At 46.5% G+C, this 20,773-nt stretch overlaps 1 protein-coding gene across 1 annotated transcript; it reads left to right on the plus strand.

Annotated features, from left to right (window-relative positions):
- Positions 1–1,428: 1,428 nt before the first annotated feature.
- LOC140205403 (matrix Gla protein-like) lies at positions 1,429–12,302 on the plus strand. Its single transcript, XM_072272996.1, has 4 exons — positions 1,429–1,601; positions 5,171–5,200; positions 6,446–6,515; positions 9,743–12,302. Exons 1-4 carry the CDS (start codon positions 1,547–1,549, stop codon positions 9,945–9,947), a joined length of 360 nt encoding a protein of 119 aa, XP_072129097.1. The 5' UTR covers positions 1,429–1,546; the 3' UTR covers positions 9,948–12,302.
- The last annotated feature ends 8,471 nt before the right edge of the window (positions 12,303–20,773 follow it).

Genomic DNA, 20,773 nt, shown 5'->3' on the forward strand with positions numbered 1-20,773 from the left:
AGACTCCTCGGTTTCCAATGAATCGAGGCAGGAAACCAGCCCCAACCCCACTCCAATGCTGTGAATGCCCATCAGGTCAGGTAGCTCCTATGGAGAGAGAGGCTGTCCCAGCAGCTGAGTGTTTCCAGCATTTTGTCTGTCTAATCTTCGGTTTCCAGCATCCCCCATTTTTCGATTTCATTTTTTTATCTTCAGCCCAGTTTCCGGCGGCGTCACAGAACAATCGAACAGCGTGGCTGAATGCAAAAGCAGGTTAACTGGTCAGTGACCGCTGCCCACCGAATTTGGTAATTCCTGTACCTGATAAAGTGGCTACCGGGGGTACAGTTGATTGAGGTCTTCTGCTGCTGTAGCCTATCCACTTAAAGGTATGACTGGTTGTGCATTCAGAGATGCTCTTCTGCACACCACTGTTGTGACGTCTGGTTATTTGAGTTACTGTCACCTTGAACCAGTCTGGCTGTTCTCCTCTGACCTCTCTCACTAACAAGGCAGATTTTTTTTTGTTTCTCACACCATTCTCTGCAAACTCTGAATACTGTCGTGAATGAAAATCCCAGGAGATCCGCAGTTTCTGAGATACTCAGACCACCCCATCTGGCACCAACAATCATTCCATAGTCAAAACCATTTAGAATACATTTCTTCCTCATTCCGATGTTAGGTCTGGGCAACAACTGAACCTCTTGACCACGTCTACATGCTTTCATGCAGCGAGTTGCTGCCATGTGATTGGTTGATTAGGTATTTGCATTAATGAGCAAGTGTACAGATGTAACTATTAAAGTGGCTACTAAGTGTATATCATTGTTGCTTGCGATATCTTTCTATACACACCACTCTGCCTCCTTTCCTACAACCGCGATGACACTTCCAGCATCTTCCTTCACCCTGAGGCATTGCAGAAACAAGAATCCTAGATCTATTCAATATCAATTCTCTATGTAGAGTTTTTGCCCAGAGATCTGTTCCTGGATACTCTCCCAGTATTTTTTTGTGTGATGCTGTTGGGCTTCAGTTCCCCAGACTTCCCCACCCCATCCCACACACAGCACCCTCCGTCTCATCCCCCTCTCACTCCGTGAACTCAGCTGACAGCTTGGGTTGTGAGTGTGATGCTATGTACATGCCACAACCATTTCAAAGAGTTAAAATCTCCCTCCTGCATATCCCAGTCCCAAACACTAACTCCTGCCCACCATACCCTCCCCCTCACTCCCCACCCTTCAATAAACCCACACCTTCAATAGTCAATGAATCCAGGCCTTCTTGTTACCTGGAAAATTACTTCCCTGAAAAAAAAAAGAAAGCCTTGAACGGAGCCAGCTTGGCTATAGACGATGCTTTCATAATAGTTCCTCTGTCTTTTGGGACCATTTGCCAAAAATGTGCCCACACCCCTAAACCAGAGCATTAGTCAGAACTCGCTCCGCTGAGTAAATAAGCCTCCTCTTATAAGGGTCTCTGGAGCCAAGCTCTGCTCAGACACACACAAGGCCAGCTGGTTGGTGTACAGAGACGCGGAGTGACCAAGAGCTGAACCAAGATGAGGACCCTGATTCTCCTCGGACTCTCTGTCCTTGCTGCGGTCTGCAATGCAGGTAGGACCCGGGCTTAACTCCTGCTGCTTTCCTAATCCCAGACGGAGAGAATAAGGAGATTTTGTTTGGCTGGGTGCAACTTTTAATACAAAGGATTGGAACATAATCAGGATTTTTATATATATTTTTAAGAAACACTGAGACTTTTCAGTACTGTGTTTATTTTAGATGAGAAGTACTGAGGGAGCATCTCACTGTCAGTGGGACGGTACTGGGGGAGTGTCTCACTGTCAGAGGGACGGTACTGAGGGAATGTCTCACTATCAGAGGGACGGTACTGAGGGAGTGTCTCACTGTCAGAGGGACGGTACGGAGGGAGTGCCTCACTGTCAGAGGGACGGTACTGAGGGAATGTCTCACTATCAGAGGGACGGTACTGAGGGAGTGTCTCACTGTCAGAGGGACGGTACCGAGGGAGCGTCTCACTATCAGAGGGACGGTACTGAGGGAGTGTCTCACTGTCAGAGGGACGGTACCGAGGGAGTGTCTCACTGTCAGAGGGACAGTACCGAGGGTGTGCCTCACTGTCAGAGGGACGGTACTGAGGGAGTGTCTCACTGTCAGAGGGACGGTACCGAGGGAGTGCCTCACTGTCAGAGGGACGGTACCGAGGGAGTGTCGCACTGTCAGAGGGATGGTACTGAGGGAGTGCCTCACTGTCAGAGGGACGGTACCGAGGGAGTGTCGCACTGTCAGAGGGACAGTACTGAGGGAGTGCCTCACTGTCAGAGGGACGGTACCGAGGGTGTGCCTCACTGTCAGAGGGACAGTACTGAGGGAGTGTCTCACTGTCAGAGGGACGGTACCGAGGGAACTGTCAGAGGGACGGTACCGAGGGAGTGTCTCACTTTCAGAGGGACGGTACTGAGGGAGCGTCTCACTGTCAGAGGGACGGTACTGAGGGAGTGTCTCACTGTCAGAGGGACGGTACCGAGGGTGTGCCTCACTGTCAGAGGGACAGTACCGAGGGAGTGTCTCACTGTCAGAGGGACAGTACTGAGGGAGCGTCTCACTGTCAGAGGGACGGTACTGAGGGAGTGCCACACCTTATTTCAAGGTGACGTCAATATTTTCTCAGACTCAGGTGGATTTGGAAGAGCCAGTGTCTAACATTTCAATTAGACATAGTGTCAATTTGAATGCCACAGTTTGCAGTCCTACAGCAGGCTGTCTAGCCTTTCTCACGGGTGGGGAAGGTAACTGAGGCTGAACCGTGTCCCTCCATGGGTGTCATCTAATGTCAGGGGTCAGTTACTGGTGCTGGTTGCTCTCTGTCGGAAGAACCACAGGACTGGGTGCAGACTATCGCTACTCGAGAAGTATCTGTGTCAGTTTTTAAATTTTGTGCTGGCTGTTTCCTAGATAGTTATTTCCACGTCCAGCAGCCGACAGATTTTACAAGCTATGGGTAACGTCCATGCCTTGGATCTGGTGGTTTGGCTTTGATATCTGCAGTTCAGCGTGCTGAGCTCGGGCACACTCACCCAGGGGGCTGTGGAGCTGAGGCAGCTACAACTTCACCCCGGGCATCCTCGCCAACAGCCACAAACGGCAGAGAGGTGACCATTAATCAGAAGGACAAGTTTTCAAAGTTCAAAGTAGATTTATTATCAAAGTACTTTTAAGTCACTATATGTAACCCTGAGATTCATTTTCTTTTGTGCGTTCACAGTAAGTGCAAGGAACACAATAGTATCAATGAACAGCCACACCCAACAGGATGGACAACTAACCAATGTGCAAAGGACCAGAAGCTGTGCAAATACAAAAGGAAATAATAATAATAACTAAATAAATAAGCAATAAATATCAAGAAGATGAGCCGAACTGTCCTTGAAAGCAAGTCAATAGGTTGTGGGAACACTTCAGCGATGAGGTGGGTTAAGTTGAGTTAAGATATCCCCTCAGGTTTAAGAGATTGACGGTTGAGGGGGAATAACTGCTCCTGAAAGTGTAGACTTCTTAAAGCAGTGGAGGGCTCGAGAACTCCATTAACCCCTTAGTTATCGGTAGAGTAGGTCTGCGAATCCTAATTTGTTCCACCGACGGATGTTTTCACGGAATGGTTTTCTCTGCGCATTTTGTGTTGTGGAAGGTGATACCCACGTAATTTTCCTTTGGCAGACGGAGGGACACCCAGCTGCAGATGCCAAGAGATATCCCTGTGGAGTGCATCACAGACAAATATTACGCCACCCCCTTGAGATAACGTGGTTCTCAATCCCTGGGAGTCTGATCCTTTTTGTACCATCTCAGCCTGGAGTTGCAGGGACAAACTAGTCGCTGAACTTCCAGGACAGCACCTCACTAACTGTCGCATGCCTCAGGGCGCCCTGAGGCTGTGAAGGTGCCTTTGCAGTATCAGACATGTCAACATTGAAAGCAACTGCAGATGCTGGAAATCTGAAATAAAAGTTGAAAATACTCATCGGGTCAGGCAGCAGCTGCAGAGAAAACACAGTGCTAACGTTTCCGGTCAAAGGGTAGAGAGTTAAGTTTTGCAGAGGTTTGGAGGATGGATAGAATGAAGGGAATATCTCGGATAGGGTGAGGTTAGGGTTGCCGTGGCGACAGGTTATCGAGGGAGGTTGGAAAGAGAGGAGGAAGTAAAGTATTATGTAAAAGATTTGAAATGAGTTCAAAGATCTGGTTCAGACAGAGGAAGTCAGTTAATTATAATGGTTCAATTCGAAATGTTGGAACGTCAGCTGAAGGAAGATGAGGAGCTGTTCCTTGAGCTTATGTTGAGTCTTATCAGTGGGGTTTCAGGGTCTACCTTGGCTCACTGTAGAGAGGGATTTGCCCATTTTCCCCAAGTCCACCATGACTCACAGTAGAGAGGGATTCGCATCACTCATTCCATCAGTAATCAGGAGGCTCCTTCTCGGGCAGCATCTGCTCAAGTGCTTGCATTTTTTTGTCGGTGGGGTGGAGGGGGGATTGCTGCTCGCTGCCGCTTATGCGCGGGAGGGAGGGGAGCTGGGGTAATGTGGGGTTCTTGTGTTCATCTGTCATTCATTCTTTGGGGCACTTCTCTGTTTTTGTGGATGTTTGCGAAGAAAAAGCATTTCAGGATGTATATTGTATAAATTTCTCTGACATTAAATTGGATCTTTGAACCTTTGAAGAGAAACAATTATTGTTTCAAGTCTGAGGCCCTTCCCTTCCTCAGAACAATCTGTAAAGATCCTGGGCCTGAAACATGAACTGTTTCTCTCCCCACAGATGCTGCCTGACCCGCTGAGTGTTTCCAGCATTCGCTGTTTTCACTTCATCTGAAGTTTTCTTTTCATTCACACTCCCTTCTAAGGAATTGTCTTTTCATTTTCAGGCTTTGCCAAGCGGGGGAGTGCAAATCCCCTGAAACTATTTCCTGCACAAATACAAGAAACACCACAGACCAATTAACATCTTAACCCTCTGAGACCATAAGGCTATATTCCAGAGGGATTGCTCTCACTCACTGAATATTGTGTTTTTAATTGGTTTTGCTATTTAAAGAAAATTAATTTTCATAGTTGTTAGTTGTATTTGTTAATGTTACTAATGAGAGTTTTTTCTCTTTGCAGATTCCTCAGAGTCCAATGAGATTGATGATGGTATGTTAGAATTTATTAACAGGCTTTCACATAATCATGTGATGGGTAGGGCAGGAGGTCTCACATTGGAGCCAGGATATTGGAATTCACAGTGAGGCAACGACACAGAGACACACAAAGAGAGGAAGGTGGGATTACTGTCAGTACACTGTGGGACAACTTGCAATAGGGGTACTGGGACTTAAAACCTGGGGCCCATTGGGTCAAGGAGTCACACCACAGAGGGTCACGGATACTGAGACGCAGAGGGTCATGGACACCGGGACACAGAGGGTCACGGATACTGAGACGCAGAGGGTCATGGACACGGGACACAGAAGGTCACGGACACTGAGACACGGAGGGTCGTGGACACTGAGACACAATGGGTCAAGAACACCATGACACAGTGAGTCAGAAACATTGAGACACAGAGGGTCAGGAACACTGTGACATAATGGGTCAGGGACACTGAGACATAATGGATGAGACATCGAGACACAGAGGGTCAGGGACACGGTGACATAATGAGTCAGACATCGAGACACAGAGGGTCAGGGACTCTGACAGAGGGTCGGAAATACTGAGACACAATGGGTCAGACTTTGAGACACAGAGGGTCAGGGACACTGAGACATAATAGGTCAGACATTGAGACACAGAGGGTCAGGGACACTGTGACATAATGGATCAGGGACACTGAGACATAATGGGTCAGACATCGAGACACAGAGGATCAGGGACACTGAGACACAATGGGTCAGACTTTGAGATACAGAGGGTCAGGGACTCTGTGACATGGAGGGTCAGGAACACTGAGACACAGTGGGTCAGATGTTGAGACACAGGGAGTCAGAGACTCTGAGACAAATAGAAACTGTGTCACAGACACACCGCTATAGGAACTCGGAAGTAGTGCAAGGCAGGAATTCTGGAATCCCTGGGGTGAACTGTGGCAGGGACATTCAAGTGGAAGACGGACACTAGGACCCACTGATCCAGAGACACTGTGACATGCTGGGGCAGGTTTACTGGGACAGAGATAATGAAACACATTGAGTCAGGGAGACTAAAACCAGCAGCAGAACCTGTGACACGGGAGTGGGGGTGGTACCCTGGGAACCATACTGAGACTATAATTGTAAGCTAAAAGTGCTGCACTGAGAGATGTGGTGTGCATTAAGATATCACTGAGTGTATTTTGAAGGAACGATTTTCTTGTGAAGACTGGACAACTTTCATTGATGTAATTCCTTTCTCTTGTAGTGCTGTTCCTTGGGAGCAGAGATGCGTATTCCTTTATGAGACCTGCAAGTCGATGGAATCCATGGGAAAGGTTTGTTCGGAGAGCCATTCTGTCTTTATAAAGTCACGTGGGGCACCAGATAGCTCTGTGGTTTAATTCTGGACTGGCCGTTGGTAGTCATCTGAGCATTGGGATATTGGTCTTTCTTCTGGGCTGGGAAGATATCTGACGGTAAGGGTTAAGAAATCACACGTGCTTCCCCCTTCCCTCTCGGAGTATTGTACACAAATTAGCTGCCACCTTTCCCTACATTCTCCTCCTTAGGCAGACCCTAGGATTGAGAGGAGCAAACCCAAAATTCTGGAGGAACTCGGCAGGTCAGGCAGCATCTATGGAGAGGAACAAACATTTGGTGTTTCCAGCCAAGGCACAATGGTCTCAGCCTGAAACGCCAACTACTTATTCCTCTCTATAGATGCTGCCTGGCTGCAGAATCTTGTGCTTGTTATTCTGGATTTCCAGCATCTGCGGGACCTCTTCTGTCCCTAGGATTGAGAGTGAGTTGCTGAAAAGGGTTCTGAAGTGGCTGGTAAGACCAGTGTGTGAATCCGGACTCTTCCACCGATAGAGCAGGAGAGGGCTAAAGCAGAGGGTTGGAATTTTGTGAGTGTGTGTGTGCGTGCGTTTGGGGCGGTGGGGGGGGGTGCGGAGGGCTCTTTCTGCCACTTATGCAAGGATCTTACGTGCTGCCAGTGCGCGACCTGGGGGTTCTCCAAACCAGCCCATTGAATTCCTTATAAGGTCATACGGAACATAGGTAAGAGTTAACAGCTGGTATCTTTCTCCCAGGGTTGATAGTTCTAATACTAGAGGGCATGCATTTTAGTTCAGCGGGGATAAGGAGATGCGCCAAGCATTTTTGGAGAGTTGTGGGTGTCTGGAATGCACCTGCAGGCTTGGTAGCGGAGGCAAATACGACAGAGGTGGCTAAGAGGCAGTTGGAAAGGAACGTTAACGTCCAGGGGATGGAGGGACGTGGGCAGTGCGGAGGCAGGAATTAGTTTCGTTATTCATTTAATTTCTGAATTAATTAGTTTGGTATAGCTTCATGGGTTGAGGGACCATTCCAGTCCACAACTGTTCTCCGTTCTACGTTTTGTGCTCTACATTCATTATCAGAATCAGGTTTAATATGGGAAAAAGTACAGTAGGCATGTTGGGCCAAAACCCTTCAGCAGGACTGGCTTTCCTCCCGCAGTCCTGATGGAGGGTCTCGGCCCGAAACGTCGACTGTTCACTCTTCTCCATAGACGCTGCCCGGCCTGCTGAGTTCCTCCAGCGTTTTGTGTGAGCTGCTCGGATTTCCAGCTTCTGCAGGTTTCCTCTTGTTTGTGATCGGGTTTAATATCGCTGCCCTGTGTGTCGTGAAATTTGTCGTTGTGCGGCAGCAGTACAAAGGGATGCATGAGAAATATAATCCAGACGGAATATAAGGCATTGCTCCGTCCTCCCTGAGGGTGGCCTCGTTTTGGCACGAGAGGAGTCCATGGACCGACATGCCAGAATACACACGTGTAGAGCAACTACAGAATGCAGAATAAAGTTTAACAACTGCAGAGCAAGTGCAGTGTTGGTAAACAATAAGATGCAAGGTAATAATTGGGTTGATTGTGAGGTCAAGTGGGCCAAGTTACTGTTCCAGTGAAACTTTCAATAGTCATATAACAAGGGGGTAGGAGCTGTCCTTTAGCCTGGTGGTGCATGCTTTCCGGTTTTTGTATCTTCTGCCTAATGGGAGAGAGGAGAAGAGCGAACGTGCAGGGTGGTTGGGGTCTTTAATTAATGCTGGCTGCTTTGCCAAGGCAGCAAGAAGTATAGACAGAATCCGTAGAGCAGAGGCTGGCTTCCATGATGTGCTGAGCTCTCTGTAGTTATTTGCTTTCACATGCCGAGCAGTTGCCATACAACGCCGTGATGCATCTGGACAAGATGCTTTCTGTGGACTATTGGTAAGATAGGTTAGGACGTTACTCCTTAGAACTTAGAGGAGATTTGATAGAGGTATACAAAATTATGAGGGTCATAGTCATAGCCATACCTTATTGATCCCGGGGGAAATTGGTTTTCGTTACAGTTGCACTATAAATAATAAATAGTAATAAAACCATAAATAGTTAAATAGTAATATGTAAATTATGCCAGGAAATAAGTCCAGGACCAGCCTATCGGCTCAGGGTGTCTGACCCTCCAAGGGAGGAGTTGTAAAGTTTGATGGCCACAGGCAGGAATGACTTCCTATGACGCTCTGTGTTGCATCTCGGTGGAACGAGTCTCTGGCTGAATGTACTCCTGTGCCCAACCAGTACATTATGTAGTGGATGGGAGACATTGACCAAGATGGCATGCAACTTGGACAGCATCATCTTTTCAGACTCCACCGTGAGAGAGTCCAGTTCCATCCCCACAACATCACTGGCCTTACGAATGAGTTTGTTGATTCTGTTGGTGGCTGCTACCCTCAGCCTGCTGCCCCAGCACACAACAGCAAACATGATCGCACTGGCCACCACAGACTCGTAGAACATCCTCAGCATCGTCCGGCAGATGTTAAAGGACCTCAGTCTCCTCAGGCAATAGAGACAGCTCTGACCTTTCTTGTAGACAACCTCAGTGTTCTTTGACCAGTCCAGTTTATTGTCAATTTGTATCCCCAGGTATTTGTAATCCTCCACCATGTCCACACTGACCCCCTGGATGGAACAGGGGTCACCAGTACCTTAGCTCTCCTCAGGTCTACCACCAGCTCCTAAGTCTGGATATATATAGGGATATATATAGGGTAGATGCAAGCTGGCTCTTTCCACGGAGGTTGGGTGGGACTACAACCAAGGGTTAAGGGTGAAAGGTAGAAAGTTTAAGGGGAACATGAGGAGAAACTTCTTCACTCATAGGGTGGTGAGAGTGTGGAAAGAACTGCCAGCATAAGTCGTACATGCAAGATTGATTTCAACGTTTAAGAGAAGTTAAGATCAGTTCATGGATGGTAGGGGTATGGAGGCCAGGTGGAGGCTGATGGGAGTAAGTAGATTAAATGGTTCAGCACAGACTAGATGGGCTGAAGGGCCTGTTTCTGTGCCTTACTTTTCTACGACTCTTTGAAACTCCGACAAAGCACTGTGGGTACTGTACTGCTGTACTGTTCTACGTTCTAAAGCGGCCTGCACAAACTAGATGGGCCAAAGAGCCTGCTTATAAATTCAACGCTATTCTCTGCAAAATGCTTGAACAGTTGTCTGCTTCCTGTGTTGGTCCTCCAGGGCACGGGTCAAGTCCATATACGAGATGAACAGGGAGCAGTGCGAGGAGTACCCGCTCTGCGATCACTTGACAAGACAGGTCAACGGCAGGCACGCTTACAGCAGGCGATTTGGTGGTGGCTGGATGAGCCCTGGGAGCCGCGGCCAGCTGCGGCCTTACCGACAGAGAGGCTATCGGAGCAAGAAACAGTACTACGGATACTAGGGGCTGCAACAGCAAGATGAGCACGCATGCACGCACGCACGGACATGGTCACACACACACACACACACACACGCACGCATGCACGCACGCACGCACACAGACTCACACAGGAATCTGTGGTTGGCAGAACAGTGTCAAATAGAAGCAGGACGTGTTGGAAAGACTCAGCTGGTCAGGCAGCATCTGTAGTGAGGGATGTTCCATTAATGATAAGTAACACACACACACATAATGCAGGAGCTACGCCACAGGTCGGGCAACATCTATGGAGGGGAATAAACAGTCAACGTGTTGGGCTCCCTCCGTAGATGCTGCTTGACCTGCTGAGTCCCTCTAGCATTTTGTGTGTGTTGCTCAAGATTTCCAGAATCTCCTGCGTCTCTTCTATAGATGATAACCCTCCAACACACCCTGAATGCACCTCAATATCCGGCATGGACCCACAGGTTTCTGGTGTACCTGCCCCAGGGTGTCTCAGTGTAAAAACTTCTGTTCACCCCAGTAACCTTCCTCATTGCCCCTGGACCTATCGATTCCAGTATCTCCCCTAAATGCTTCTCATTCCCTGACCTGCTGAGTGTTTCCAGTATTGTCTTTTCATTTCAGACTTCCAGCATCTGCAGTTTTTTTTAATTTTTCAGCCGAGTAATGTTACCGGGAGGAAAGGCGACAGAACTTTCCCTGGCATCCAAGCCATTCACATCCTGCCTTGGGGCCTGTAGCCCAGTTGTGTGTGGGGGGGGGGGGCAGTTGCTTTTCCCAGTGGCGATGTTACCTCATTCCCGAGGGGAGTGCCGGGAAAAGGGTCTCAGACCGAAGTCCGTGTTCCGCAGCTTGCTCCTAAAGGGATCAGGCGGAGAAAATGCCGGGAGCATTCAGCCAGTATCTGTGGAAGGAGAACTGTTTGCACTACAGATCAGAAGGTCTTTGATGAAAGGTCATCAACCTGGAACGTCAACTCTGCTTCTCTCCCCACATATGCTACCTGACCAGCTGAACACTTCCGCCATTTTCTGATTTTATTTCACATTTTCTTTCACTCCTGGAGGGATCTCCACAAAGCACTGAGGCTTTGCCTTCAGCTAATCTCCCTCTATTCACTCACCAAATCTTTGCTAACACTACAAACTCCACTCTTTCCCCTACTCATACCCTCACTGGAGACGGTTACTGACTTGGGCTTTCTCACAGTGAGGTGCCACGGGAAGAGGTCAGAGAGAGGTCAGCTCTCATTTACCATGGGAGTTGGGGCCAGAGGAACGCAATCATCTGCCCCTCATTCTGTGGAGCGAGAGGGTTCCCATGGAGGTGACCCACTCAGGGTTGGGGGCGTCCTCTACCTCAGCCCAACTGGGATGAGGAAGAGAGGTGTCTCCGCCCCTTAACAGGGGAACTTAATGTCCCAGCTCTTTTGGGTGGATACCTTTCTCACTGACTGAAGAGATCCAATTGTCAAGCGATGCAGAAAGGGAGAGAAGCGGTGGCAGGAAGGTGACATTGGACAGGTGATGGACTGGGAAGAGGGGAAACATGGTAAGAGTTAATTAAAGTTCAAAGTCAATGTCACCATATACCCCAGAGATTCACTTTCTTGTGGGCATACTTGATAGGTCTATAGAATAATAAGCGTAACAGAATCAATGAAAGACCACACAGTCGGAGAGTTCAACCAGACTACAGAAGACACGAAGTTGCACAAATACAAAAATAAGGAAGGACAATAATAAATAAACAGGCAATAAATATTGAGAACACGAGATGAAGAGTCCTTGAAAGTGAGTCCATAGGTTGCGGGAACTTTTCAGTGATGGGGCAAGTGAAGTTGAGTGAAGTTATCCACTTTGGTTCAAGAGCCTGACGCAAGTGACAGAGAATATGTACAGCCAGGTACAAAGCAGACCAGACCACTGACTTCTTTGGGTGCATGTAACCTTTCCACTACAGTGAGGCTAAGAACTTCCTTAGAGCCAGCGGCAAAGGGAAAGCAATTTCAGCTCAAGAGCAACAAGGTGCTTTTTTTTGAGGGAGATGGGTAGAGTTTGCAGCCTCTGGGCAGGACTGCCCAGCACCTGTTCCAGACTGCCCAAACTCAGTAGAGTGTACTCCAGTTAACAATATTAGTAACCAACGCAGTGTAAACCATATCAGCAGAGAGAAATAAAATTATAGTCTGCAACATATGCTGTATATTATACACATAAACCTTGTAAATACATCCTGTTTGCGACTTGAACCTGTAAGAGCTTCTTATCGACCTCTGTTTGAAGCTTACGACCTAATCATTATAGGTGCAGAGTGTAACTGAAATTTTCAATGGCATTTACAGGAATATATAATAAAGAAATATTGAAAGTTTCTCTCTGTGCTCTCGTGTGTGTTACTTTTCACTGTAAGGTTGAACGGGTGAGGTGGAGTAGTGATTGCCGTGGTGTAAATGGGGTTTCGATGGCGACTGTGGCTAAGGGGCCTGTTTCTGTGTTGTGTCTCTCTCTAAGCCACAAACTTTGCCAGCAACATCCATTTCTCGGGAGGTAACAATAAACACAATGTGGCCGAGAACTTTGCCCCCCTTCTCGACCACTCTGTTCTGAAATTATATAACCATATAACAATTACAGCATGGAAACAGGTCATCTCGGCCCTTCTAGTCCATGCCGAACTCTTACTCTCACCTAGTCCCACTGACCCGCACTCAGCCCATAACCCTCCATTCCTTTCCTGTCCATATATCTATCCAATGTAACTTTAAACGACAACATCGAACCTGCCTCAACCACTTCTGCTGGAAGCTCGTTCCACACAGCTACCACTCTCTGAGTAAAGAAGTTCCCCCATGTTACCCCTAAACTTTTGCCCTTTAACTCTCAACTCAAAATTGGACAAGTATTTGTCAGAAGTCAAAATCAAGTTTAATATCATTGGCATATGTCATAAAATTTGTTGTTTTTGGTGCAGCAGTACAATAATATTAACAACTGTGAATTACAGTATATATATAAAATAGTTAAATTAAGTAGGTAGTGCAAAAAAGTAGTGAGGTAGTGTTCGTAGATTCAATGTCCGTTCAGACATTGGATGGCAGGGGGGAAGAGATGAATCATTGAGTGTGTGTCTTCAGGCTCCTGTACCTCCTCCCTGATGGTAGTAATGAGGAGAGGGCATGTCCTGAGTGATGGACCCCTTAATGACGGATACTGCCTTTTTGAGACATCGTTCCTTGAAGATGTCTTGGATACTACAGAGGCCAGTGCCCATGATGGAGCTGGCTGAGTTCACAACTTCCTGCAGCTTATTTTAATCCTGTCCAGTGCCCACCCATACCAGTAATGCAGCCAGTTAGAATGCTTTTCATGGTACATCTGTAGAAATTTGCGAGTGTCTTTGGTGACATACCAAATCTCCCCAAACTCCTAATGACTTGTCCTGCCTTCTTTGTAACTGCATTGACATATTGAGCTCAGGTTAGACCCTCAGAGATATTGACACCCAGGAACCTGAAATTGCTCACTCTTCCTACTTCTGATCCCTTTATGGGGACTGGTGTGTGTTCTGATTTCTCTGTGAGAACTGCAGTGTGTACAGAAGCCTGGCCTTAAAAGGTGAGTCCAAATCCCACCACAAGGAATCAAAATAAGTTTATTTAAACAAACCTGTTGTTAGAAGTTGGAGATCACGACTGGTCACTGTAAAACAATGCGTCTGTTGAAAACCTGCAGCCACTTTAGGATCAGAATCAGATTTAATATCGCTGTCATACAGGTATGTCATGAAGTACTTTAACTGGCTGCATCACTGTCTGGTATGGAGGGGTGAGGGGGGCTACTGCATAGGATTGAAATAATATGCAGAGACTTGTAAATTCATAATGGGTACTAGCCTCCGTAGTATCCACAACATCTTCAAAGAGCAGTACCTCAAAAAGGCAGCATCCATCATTAAGGACCCCCATCAACCCAGGACATGCCCTCTCCTCATTGCTACCATCAGGAAGGAGGTACAGGAGCCTGAAGACACACACTCAACGATTCAGGAACAGCTTCTTCCCCTCTGCATCAGATTTCTGAATGGACATTGAACCCATGAACTCTATCACCTACTTTTTTATTTCTATTTTTGCACCACTTATTTAATTTAACAATTTTATATATATATATGCTTTAATTCACAGTTTTTTTCTATTATTATCTATTTCATTGTACTGCTGCCGCAAAGACAACAAATTTCAAGACATATGCCAGTGATATAAACCTGATTCTGATTCCGATTCTGGCAAACAGTTTGTCATGAAATATGTGGTTTTGCAGCATCAGTATATTGCATTACACAATAAATAGACTATAAGTTACAATTACTATATATACAGTACTGTGCAAAAGTCTCAGACACATATATAGTTAAGGTGCCTAAGACTTTAGCATTGTTCTGAATATTGGTTAAAGTAGGAAGGTGGTTGGGAAACAGAAACAAGAGTACTCAAACACGAGGAATTCTGCAGATGCTGAAAATTCAAGCCACACACATAAGAAATGCTGGTGAACGCAGCAGGCCAGGCAGCATCTATAGGAAGAGGTACAGTCGACGTTTCGGGCCGAGACCCTTCGTCAGGACTAACTGAAGGAAGAGCTAGTAAGAGATTTGAAAGTGGGAGGGGGAGGGGGAGGGGGAGATCCAAAATGATAGGACAAGACAGGAGGGGGAGGGATGGAGCCAAGAGCTGGACAGTTGAGAGGATCATGGGACAGGAGGCCTAGGGAGAAAGAAAGGGAGAGGGGGGAAGCCCAGAGGATGGGCAGGGGGTATAGTCAGAGGGACAGAGGGAGAAAAAAGAGGGAAAAAAGGGGAAAGAAAAAAAATAAAAAATGAAAAAATAAGGGATGGGGTACGAAGGGGAGGTGGGGCATTGATGGAAGTTTGAGAAGTCAATGTTCATGCCATCAGGTTGGAGGCTACCCAGGTGGAATATAAGGTGTTGTTCCTCCAACCTGAGTGTGGCTTCATCTTGACAGTAAAGGAGGCCGTGGATAGACATATCAGAAAGGGAATGGATTGGCAAGTACATCCTTCCTTCCCCTCTTCTTTCTGCTTTCCGCAGGGATCGCTCCCTACGCAACCCCCTTGTCCATTGGTCTCCCCAATCCCTCCTCACCGATCTCCCTCCTGGCACTTATCCTTGTAAACGGAACAAGTGCTACACATGCCCTTACACTTCCTCCCTTACCACCATTCAGGGCCCCAGACAGTCCTTCCAGGTGAGGCGACACTTCACCTGTGAGTCTGCTGAGGTGATAATACTGCGTCCGGTGTTCCCGATGTGGCCTTCTATATATTGGCGAGACCTGACGCAGGCTGGGAGACCGTTTCGCTGAACACCTACGCTCTGTCCACCAGAGAAAGCAGAATCCCCCAGTGGCCACACATTTGAATTCCACGTCCCATTCCCATTCTGATATGTCTATCCACAGCCTCCTCTACTGTCAAGATGAAGCCACATTCAGGTTGGAGGAACAATACCTTGTATTCTGTCTGGGTAGCCTCCAACCTGATGGCATGAACATTGACTTCTCTAACTTCCGCTAATGCCCCACCTCCCCCTCGTACCCCATCCCTTATTTATTTATTTATTTGTTTGTTTGTTTGTTTATTCTTTTCCCTTTCTTTCTCTCTTTTTTCTCCTTCGCTCCCTCTCACTATAACTCCTTGCCCATCCTCTAGGATCCCCCCCCTTTCTTTCTCCCTAGGCCTCCCGTCCCATGATCCTCTCGTATCCCCTTTTGCCAATCAACTGTCCAGCTCTTGGCTCCATCCCTCCCCCTCCTGTCTTCTCCTATCATTTTGGATCTCCCCCTCCCCCTCCCACTTTCAAATCCCTTACTCACTCTTCCTTCAGTTAGTCCTGACGAAGGGTCTCGGCCCGAAACGTCGACTGTACCTCTTTCTATAGATGCTGCCTGGCCTCCTGCGTTCAGAAACAAGAGTACTTAGCTTTGTATTAACTCAGTCGTGTTAGGTGTTATTTGGTAACTGGAAAGACGTAAAATAAAGTACTGTGCAAAAGTCTTGTACACCCTAGTAATATGTATATGCCTGAGACTTTTGTACAGGACTATATGTATATAAAATTAGGTAAAGAGTGCAAAAAGGTAGCAAAAAAAAGTGAGTTATTGTACTTGGGTTCATTGTCTGTTCAGAAATGTGATGGCGGTGGGGAGGAAGCTGTTTCTAAAACGTTGAGTATGTATCTTCTGCTTTCTGTACCTCCCAGACATGAGAAAGTCTGCAGACACCGGAAATCCAAAGCAGCCCACACAACATACTGGAGGAACGCAGCAGGCCAGGCGGAAGCTATGGAAAAGAGTAAACAGTCGACATTTCGGACCGAGACCCTTCTTCAGCACTGAGAGGGAAGGGGGAGCGAGTCAGAATAAAAAGGTGGGGGGAGGGGAAAGAAGGTGATAGGTGAAGCCAGGTGGGTGGGAAAGGCCAAGGGCTGGAGAAGAAAGAATCCAATTCCAGAGGAGAGTGGACTATAGGAGAAAGGGAAGGAGGAGGGGACCCAGGGGGAAGCAAAAGGCAGGTAGAATGTCAGAGTAGGGAATGGAGGGGGGGGTGGAATTTGTTTATCAGAAGGAGAAATCAACACTCATGCCACCTAGCTGGAGGCTTTCCAGATGGAATATAAGGTGTTGCTCCTCCACTCTGAGGGTGGCCTCATCTTGGCACAAGAGGAGGCTATGTATCGACACATCAGAGATGGAATGGGAACCGGAATTAAAACGTTTGGTCACCGAGAAGCCCTGCTTGTGGCGGGTGGTGTGGGGGTGCTCGATGTAGCGGTACCCCAGTTTACGAGGGGTCTCACCAGTGTAGAGGAGACCTCTCCCTTGATGCCATCAACAAGAGGTCATGTCCTGGGTGATGGGGGTCCTTCACACCGATCTGTACTTCTGACTCGAGGTGGTTCACTCTGAGGTGGACTTTCAAGTTAGGCCGGGCCACAGTGAATGAACCAATTTGTTCAGAAGCCTGATGTTCGTAGGGTGGTAACTGTTCCTGAACCCGGTGGTGTGGGACCTAAGGCTATTCTGTCTTCTGCCTGATGGTACAGTACTAACAAGAAGAGGGCGTGGCCTGGGTGGTGGAGATCTTTGATGATGGATGCTGCTTTCTTGTGGATGTACTCAGTGGTGGGAAGACTTTGCCTGTGATGGACTTAGCTGAGAGGCTGAGATAACTGTCAATCACTGAAGCAAGAGCATGTCAGCTGTGTGCTGGGGGGTGGAGGGGGCAGTCGACGCTGCTGTCACTCACTGGAACAGGTTCTCTCAACACGCACTGCAACCTTGGCTAATGGTTTACCTAATCTTGTGCTTAATGGGCTGCTATGAGACTCCAGTCCCAGGAACAACCTCAAACTAACCACAACACCTGCAAGTAATTACATGATGGAACAGCAAAGGATGTAGCTGCTCTAGTACTCAACACCTCATTCCCAATGGAAACCGTTTTGGAGATTTAAATGGTCTCGTGCTGGCTACCAATATGGCAAAATTCTGTTTGGTTTGCCGTAAACAGAGAGGCAGCCGCGACATTTGAACTACTACATTCTAACCTCGTCCCAACACAACCCACCCCCAAGCTCTGAAATCGCCAGCCCAACTCTGCCTTTCAGTTCCCATGAATTGATTGTCCCAGAGGCACCACAACCTTGCTATGGTTTGGAGGCTTGTGCGTTTCAATGACCCGAAGAGCTCCGTAGACTGGAGTCAGGGCTTTATGCCTTGGCTGTTGGTAGGGTCACCCATGTCAAACAGTTCAAAGGGTGGAGGCCAGACTAAGAGTGGTCCACCGGTCCTCCAGATTTGGCGGTTCAGCTCATGGCTAACAACCATGACCGGTTAAACAAAATTGTTACGGAAACAGTGATGGAGAATCCTCCTACATCTGTGCGCGACTGTATTCCTGAGTCTCCACCCGGGACTTGCTTGACTGACAGTAGTGAAAACCAAGAGGAAGCTATTGTCATGATGAAGGAAGTCCTGAACAACATCAGCAACTTAATGAGCAGTAATGCATTTGAATTGATAGCTCTGTGAGTTTGCAAAGGGCTGTGTTGTAACTGTGAGAAAAGTCACCAGAAAGACACTGATGCCAGTGGATATAGAAGCCTGTATTCAACAAAAACAAGAAAAGGCTCCATATTCGAGGCAGTCTTTGAAGAAGAGGCCTGCTTGACCCATTATTACATGACATTTTTATTTGCTAAAGATCAGAGGTAACATCAGGACAATTCTACAGTTACAATACATGTACAATGCTTCCTTTGAATTACATATAATTTTCAAACACCCCCGCCCCTCGCACCCACTCTCCAGACACCCAAGGGTCTCGGCCCGAAACGTTGACTGTACTTTTTTCCCATAGCTGCTGCCTGGCCTGCTGAGTTCCTCCAGCGTTTTGTGTGTGTTACCCAGAATGAATGTTAGTTGGCATCAACTCTCTCCAGTCACACTCATGCATGTGCAGACTTCTCAGGTGATCAACCCCGGTCTTCAGCTCCAGGGAGACCATTGTTCTGAGCTGGGGTTGAAATTCAATCTGCAACCACATTCCAGTCTGAAGGATGGGTACTGTTGGAATTAATATTTGCAAGATACCCTAACTCCAGAATATGCACCAACAAGCTGTTCATGGCACTGTAGCCTCATCGGCGGACAACAATAACAGTTGTTTTCATCTCCTTGGCATCTTTAGCACCGAAAGGCAGATGGGAAACGTTACACTAGAGCACAATCTAACACTGTTTGGTACAGGAGATATTAGGACAGGTGTCAAAAACCTTGAACAAAAAGGTAGGTTCAAGTCCTACTTATTGTCATGTGTACAAGTACAGTGAGGTACAGAGAGGGGAACGTCGACTCAGACCATGAGAGGCCTGCGTCGGGCATTTTCATGCCTTACAAGGCGCAGATTGGAAGTCTGTGTGGGGCGCCACTCCTCGCACAGACACTACAGCAATGTGTGGTTAAGTGCCTTGCTCAAGGACACAAACACGCTGTCACATCTGAGGCTTGAACTAGCGACAGTGAGGTACAGGTGCAACAAAAGTATTCCTTGCAACAACATCACAGTCACGTAGGTGCAGGCAACATGCAAGATACACTGGACAACAATTTTTTTTTCAAAGGTTTTGCTTCCTTGGAATTTTTTTCTGTTTATAATAGACTGCTTGAAGCTAAATACAGATACAATTTCAGACTACTTGTATCACGTAGGAATTTGGAGAAACAAGAAATTAACTTTTATTGAATATAATGCATTTAATGGTGTAGGTGCTGACACTTTGCAGTCATCATCATCATCATCAACATCATCATAATCATCATCACCATCAACATCATCATCATTATCATCAGGTGCCATGCCCAGTTTGAGCTTTGACTGCCATGGCCCACACACTCCTGTTTCGTGTCAAGTGGATCAATTCATTGGTATTCATTTCCAGTTCTCTGGCTGCTGTCCCCATCATCATTTGTCTTTGCCTTCCTCTTTCTTTCTTCCCTTCAATCTTTCGCATAATTACCATACATTCTAACTCCTCTTTCCTAATCACATGTCCAATGAAGTCTCATTGCCTTTTCATGATCTCATACATTATTTCTCTTTTTTTGCTGGCTCTGTTCATGACATCCTCATTACATATTCGTTTCGTCCATGATGTTCTTTGCATCCTCCTCAAAAACCATATCTCTGCTGCTTCAACTTGTTTCCTCATGTTACTAGATATTGTCCAACATTCTGAGCCATATAACATAACTGGATAAACGTAACATTTCAGTGCTCTGAGGCGGGTTGTCATGCCTAGTTTAGTATTGATCATTACACTCTTCATTCTCGTAAAGGAGTCTTTTGCCATCCCTATTCTTCTTTTGATGTCCATGTCGCACCTGCCATCTGATGTCACCCAGCTTCCTAAGTAGCAAAAGTTCTGTACTTGTTTTATGTCTTCCCCGTTTATTCTCAGCCTGCAGATAGGATTCTCCTTCTTTTTGGATATCACCATACGTTCTGTCTTTTTGCAATTGATAGATAGACCCATTTTTGCACTTTCTTCTACTTTTTCAATATCTTTATTGATTCCTTACAAAAAAGAATACAGAGTACAGGAGCATATATAATCATATATCAAATACAATATGTGTGAATCTCATTTATAGTTTCATTACCCCATGTCCGTATAAATTAAATTGCATTGTAATATTGAAAAGTAATAGTTTTATTATTATACAAAAAAAATTCTAAACCCACTACCAAGAAAGCTGCTTGGTAAAGAAAGCAAAAGGAAAAAAAAAATCCTTATCATATGGTAAAACATATTATTAGCCAACATCTGTACTTGATAACAAATCAAAGATTTTGAAAGTAATTCAAAAAAGGTCCCCACAATATTAAAAAGTCTTGTCTTGATTCAGAAATTGAACAACGAATCTTCTCTAAATTTAAGCATGACATAACATCGCTCAGCCTAAGCAACAATGCCCTCCTAGCTATAACAGAAATAAAAGCCAAGATGTGCAAATCAGGTGTCTCCAAGATAATATCTTTTCCTCCAACAATACCGAATAAGGCAGTCAAAGGGTTTGGTTTAAAATTTACTTTTAAAAGCACAGAAAACGTTTGAAATACTTCCTTCCAGTATTTTTCAAGACTCGGGCACGTCCAGAACATATGAATTAATGAAGCCTCTCCTTTGTTACATTTGTCACAATAGGGAGATATATCCAAATAAAAACGAGACAGTTTATCTTTAGTCATGTGGGCCCTATGGA

This window comes from Mobula birostris, chromosome 11, assembly GCF_030028105.1.
Source record: "Mobula birostris isolate sMobBir1 chromosome 11, sMobBir1.hap1, whole genome shotgun sequence".
In the NCBI taxonomy this organism is placed as follows: domain Eukaryota; kingdom Metazoa; phylum Chordata; class Chondrichthyes; order Myliobatiformes; family Myliobatidae; genus Mobula; species Mobula birostris.

Coding starts and splice junctions, on each gene's coding strand:
- LOC140205403 (XM_072272996.1), top strand. CDS start 1,547: ATGAGGACCCTGATTCTCCTCGGACTCTCTGTCCTTGCTGCGGTCTGC. Junction 5,201..6,445: donor GTCCAATGAGATTGATGATG/GTATGTTAGAAT, acceptor TTTCTCTTGTAG/TGCTGTTCCTTGGGAGCAGA. Junction 6,516..9,742: donor CGATGGAATCCATGGGAAAG/GTTTGTTCGGAG, acceptor TTGGTCCTCCAG/GGCACGGGTCAAGTCCATAT.